The sequence below is a fragment of the Cebus imitator genome, unplaced genomic scaffold, assembly GCF_001604975.1.
Source record: "Cebus imitator isolate Cc_AM_T3 unplaced genomic scaffold, Cebus_imitator-1.0 Scaffold12, whole genome shotgun sequence".
Lineage (NCBI taxonomy): Eukaryota > Metazoa > Chordata > Mammalia > Primates > Cebidae > Cebus > Cebus imitator.
In genome coordinates, this window is record NW_016107327.1 from 11,547,072 (window position 1) to 11,552,940 (window position 5,869).

Genomic DNA, 5,869 nt, shown 5'->3' on the forward strand with positions numbered 1-5,869 from the left:
AAAAAAAAAAAAAAAAAAAAAAGAAAACAACACCAGTCACACTACTGGAAAAGAATAATTACTTAGAGTATGGGGTGATGACCCAGGACATTTAAGATATGTTTTTTTATCTGAAGGAACAGTAAGAGGCCCTTTTGAAAAATGTCCTGAGAAAGCTGAGGTGAATGTGGGGCATACCTCACGTGCTCACCATATCAAGGATTGTGGCTTTCATTGACTGTTATCCATCTAATGCCACAGAGTAAAGGGAAGGCAGTGGGGAGAGGGAGAGGCAGGGGTACTATGAGAAGAAATAAACCTTTCCCCCTTACATTTCTGTTCCTAATAAACTCCTGATAAAGCCACTCATGAGATAACCAAGAGCTAATGAAATGCAAGCTTACCTGGATATGGCACTCTGCCCTTTGTTACCAGTTCTGTCTGTAGAATTCCAAATGACCAGACATCAGACTTTATTGTAAACCGACCATACAGTGCAGCTTCAGGAGCGGTCCATTTGATTGGAAATTTTGCACCTAAAATAATATTGATAATCTTAATTGTTTTTTTAAAAAATCTATTTGTGTAAACATAGCATAGGCAGGGCTAATCCTGTCAATATCTCTACTGTAGTTATCAGTGTCAATTCTTTAAAGGTACAAGATACATGGGGAAAAAAAAATTCCTTAATTTAAAAAATTTAAATTGAAACAAAATCACATTTCTTCCTGATAAGATAGCTGATGATATAAAAAATAAGTTGTGGAGACAGAAAACAATTTGAGAAAACAGGTTGAAGCTCTAGTAAGCCAAAAATATGGATTATAAAATGTGTAACTTTTAAGTATAATCTGGCACCTAATAGCTGTAGCTAACTATTGGTTGACGAGTGAATATTCTATTGAGTTCTAATGTCTACTGATTTTCAACTATAATTTCTTTCCTACTTTATATATCTTTCTGGAAAATTTTACTATACTATCATTTTTTTTAAAGTCCATGTTAATTTACTCAAACATTTCGTGCATGTCTTTTCTGTGGAAGGCATTATGCTAATCATTATGGAAACCTAAAAAGCACAGCTTTCATTATAAGACACCTATAATCTTATCTCCACAATAAATTCATAAGCTTATTGTAGAAACACATATAAATAAGCTATTGTGGAAAAGAGATTATAGGTGTCTTGCCAAACAGAAGATCAAGTTTCCTTGGCACAATCACAATACGTTTCATTTAAAAAGTGGCAACTGGTTGGGCATGGTAGCTCATGCCTGTAATCCCAGCACCTGGGGAGGCTGAGGCAGGTGGATCACCTAAAGTCAGGCGTTCAAGCCCAGACTGGCTAACATGGTGAAACCCTGTCATTACAAAAATACAAAAATGAGTCAGGAATGATGGCAGGTGCCTATAATCCCAGTTACGTGGTAGGCTGACACAGGAGAATCACTTGGAACGCAGGAGGCGGAGGTAGCAGTGAGCCAAGATCACGCCACTGCACTCCAGCCTGGGAGGCAGAGGAGACTCCATCTCAAAAAAAAAAAAAGGGGGGGGGCGGGCAGCTACAACATCACTATTATCAGGAAAATGCGAATTAAAACCACAGTGAGATACCATCTTACTCGCAAGAATGCCCATAATAAAAAAGTCAAAAAAACAGTAGTTGTTGGTGTGGATGTGGTAAAAAGGGAACATTTTTGGACTGATGGTAGGAATGTAAATTAGTGCAGCCACTATGGAAAATAGTATGGAAACTCATTAAATAACTAGAAGTAGAACTACCATTCAATCCAGCAATTCCACTACTGGGTATCTTCCCAAAGGAAAAGAAATCAGCTGGGTGCAGTGGCTCATGCCTGTAATCCCTGAGCTTTGGGAGGCTGAGGTGGGTGGATCACCTGAGGTCAGGAATTTGAGACCAGCCCGGCCAACATGGTGAAACCCCATCTCTACTAAAATACAAAAATTAGCCAGGTCCGGTGGTAGGTGCCTGTAATACCAGCTACTCGGGCTGAGGCAGGAGATTACTTGAACCTGGGAGGTAGAGGCTGTAATGAGCTGAGATCGTACCACTGCACTCCTGGCTGGGCGACAGATCGAGACTCTGTCTCAGGAAAAAAAATCATTATATGAAGATATGTGCACACACATTTGTAGCAGCAGAATTTGCAATTGTAGATATGGAACCAACCTAAATAACCATCCACCAATGAGTGGATTAAAAAAAGTGTGGCAGATATACACCATGGACTACTACTCAGCCATAAAAAGGAATAAAATAATGTCTTTTGCAGAAACTCAGACGAAGCTGGAGTCCATTATTCTAAGTGAAGTAACTCAGGAATGGAAAACCAAATATCATATGGTTTCACTTAAAAGTGGAGTTAAGCTATGAAGAAAAAAGGCATAAGAATAATATAATGGACTTTGGGGAGTCAGGGGGAAAGGGTGGGGGGTGAGAAGTAAAAGACTACATATTGGAGGTGAAACCCCATCTCTACTAAAAATACAAAAATTAGCTGGGTGTGATGGCGCGAACCTGTAATCCCAGCTACTTGGGAGGCTGAGGCAGGAGAATCGCTTGACGTTGGGAGGCAGATGTTTCAGCGCCAAGATCACGCCACTGCACTCCAGCCTGGGCGACAGAGCAAGACTCTATCTCAAAAAAACAAACAAACAAAATACTACATATTGGGTACAGTGAACAATGCTTGGGTGATGGGTCCACCAAAATCTCAGAAATCACCACTAAAGAACGAATCCATGTGACCAAACACCACCTGTTGCCCAAAAACTATTGGAAAAAAAAAAAAAAAAAAAAAAAAAAAAAAAAAAAAAAAAAAAACAAAAAAAGAAAAAAAAAAAAAAAAAAAAAAAAAAAAAAAAAAAAAAAAAGTGGCAGCTAAATTAAGCCTTAAAGAATGGTTAGGGTTTTCACATGTAAAGATTACAGGCTGTGCATGGTGTCTGATGCCTATACTCTTAGCACTTTGGGAAGCCAAAACAGGAGGATTGCTTGGGTCAGAAGTTTGAGACCAGCTTGGGCAAACAAGGGAAAATTTCATCTCTCCAAAAAACACAAAGAATGGCCGGGTGTGGTGGCTCACGCCTGTAATCCTAGCACTTTGGGAGGCTGAGGCAGACGGATCACGAGGTAAAGAGATTGAGACCATCCTGGCCAACATGGTGAAACCCCATCTCTAATAAAATACAAAAATTAGCTGGGCACGGTGGTGTACGCCTGTAATCCCAGCTGCTCAGGAGGCTGAGGCAGGAAAATTGTTCGAACCTGCCAGGAGGCGGAGGTTGCAATGAGCTGAGATCATGCTACGGCACTCCTGCCTGGTGAAAGAGCGAGACTTTGTCTCCAAAAAAAAAAAAAAAAGAATTAGCCTGTCTCTATCTCGGTACCACTACCACTTTGGACCTGATAATTCTGTGCTGTGGAGGATCTTGCCTGCACATTTCTGTACACTGTAGGAAGTTCAGCAGTATGCCTGGCCTCTACCCATTAGATGTCAGCAGTATTCCCTAGGTTGTAACCACCAAAAATGTCTCTAGATATTGTCAGATGTCCCCTGGTGAGTGGCGGTACAGGGCAATATCTCCTCTGATTGAGAACCTCTGGCCTTAGGCAATAGTTCAATGATTCATAAAGTTTGTTAGGAAAAAAATTAAAACATGTCTGTTGGCATGTCAAAAGAAGTGTAAAGAGGCTACTACTTACTATATGTCTAATGCAAAGGATACTATAGTCAAATTATTTCTTGGAGGAAATAACTATCAGAAAGCCATAGTGGTATTTATTGCACATGATTTTATTCATAAAATCAATGACTCTATGACTCTTCTGAGGGAACCTAGAATGATTCTTATTCTAGAAAACCCTGTATATTCAAAAGAGTTACGTAACAAAAACATGGAACACGACATTACAAGCTTTTATGTAAAAGCAATTTTACCTTGTCTTGCTGTGTATTCATTGTCTTCAATTAACCTTGCTAAGCCAAAATCCGCTATTTTGCACACAAGATTTTCACCTACAAGAATATTAGCAGCCCGAAGATCTCGGTGAATATAGTTCATTCTTTCAATATATGCCATACCATCAGCAATCTTGGAAAGGGAAAAACAAAAAACACAAAACATATGATACAAAGGGAAATAGAGAGAAGACAATTACGGTTAATATCAAATTGTGTCACTGAAAATCATATATCTCAAAAGGTGATGATGGAAACAGGGCACAGTCTAGAAGATACTGGGAAAATCAGAAAACATAATACAAATGCAGGTTAAGGGTGGGCGCGGTGGCTCACGCCTGTAATCCTAGCACTTTGGGAGGCCAAGGTGGGTGGATCATGATGTCAAGAGATCGAGACCATCCTGGCCAACATGGTGAAACCCCGTCTCTACTAAAAATACAAAAATTAGCTGGGCGTGGTGGCATGTGCCTATAGTCCCAGCTCGGGAGGCTGAGGCAGAAGAACTGCTTGAACCCAGGAGGCAGAGGTTGCAGTGAGCCGAGATCGTGCCACTGCACTCCAGCCTGGTGCCTGGCAATAGAGATTGTCTCAAAAAAAAAAAAAAAAAAAAAAAAAAAAAAAAAAAAAAAAAAATGCAGGTTAAATTCAGATTTCAAAAATCTAACACTGGCTGGGTGTGGTGGCTCACACTAATAATCCCAGCGCTTTGGGAGGTTGAGGTGGGCAGATCACTTGAGGTCAGGAGTTCAAGACCAGCCTGATCAACATGGCAAAATCCCGTCTCTACTAAAAATACAAACATTAGCTGGGCATGGTGGTGGTGCATACCTGTACTCCCAGCTACTCAGGACGCTGAGGCGAGAGAATTGCTTGAACCCAGGAGACAGAGGTTGCAGTGAGCCGAGATTGCGCCACTGCACTCCATCCTGGGCAACAGAAGAAGACTGGGTCTCAAAAAAAAAAAAAAAGAAAAAAGAAAAAAAAAATCTGACATTACTTTAAAGAGCAAGATTAACCCTCCTAGTATATCTAGTCACCATTAGCAACATAATATCCTAATGTCCTTTGAGTTAGTGGTTAGAAGAAGAGATAAATCACAAGGTTATTTAGTGCCTCTGGACACAAGCTCATCAAGGTCCCTATGAAGCACAATCTAAGATGACCAACACAATGTAAGATGTGGCCTGCATTCTGTTTTTGCATGGCCAGAGAACTAAAAATGGTTTTTACATTTTACTGATTGACTGAGATGGGGGTTTCACTCTGTCACCCAGGCTGGAGTGTAGGGGTGCAATCTACTGCAACCTCCATCTCCTAAGCTCAAACAATTTTCCCACCAGCTGGGACTTCGGGCATGTGCCACCATGACCAGCTAATGTTTGTATTTTTTTTTTTTTTGGTAGAGATAGAGTCTCACCATGATGCCCAGGCCCCAAAAAGTGCTGAGATTACAGGCATGAGCCATCTAGCACAGCCTGGTTTTTACATTTTTAAAGGGTTGTAAAAAGAAAAAAGTATGACAGATTGGATGTGGCTCACAAAACCCAAAACTTTTTTTTTTTTATAACAAAAATGGATTGCCAACCTCCCCTACCATAGAGTGTCTAACTTAGAGGCATGAACCAGCCTGGCATATGCCTGTCGTCTATGTATAGTTTCTCAGTATACAATTTCTCTAAATTGTCAGATTCTGTGGACATTTGGATGCTAAGAGGTTAGATTCCAAAACCAGCATGTCAACCAAAGCCAATAATAAGGCCTCTCAAATACCTACCACGTATCTGAAGAGAAACTTTTAATAGTTTTCACTGTTTATTTATTTATTTTTTTATTTTATTTTATTTTATTTTTTGGGACGGAGTTTCGCTCTTGTTACCCAGGCTGGAGTGCAATGGCGCGATCTC

The 5,869-nt window shown here is 40.2% G+C and overlaps 1 protein-coding gene across 1 annotated transcript in view; it reads right to left on the minus strand.

Moving 5' to 3' along the window:
- The window catches only part of YES1 (YES proto-oncogene 1, Src family tyrosine kinase), a 102,767-nt gene that overhangs the window by 10,347 nt on the left and 86,551 nt on the right, over positions 1–5,869 (minus strand). The window contains exons 8-9 of the mRNA XM_037728234.1: positions 3,942–4,149; positions 384–515 (exon numbers count right to left, since the gene is read on the minus strand). Coding sequence (XP_037584162.1) covers positions 384–515; positions 3,942–4,149 — 340 coding nt within the window. The remainder of the gene's footprint in view (positions 1–383; positions 516–3,941; positions 4,150–5,869) is intronic.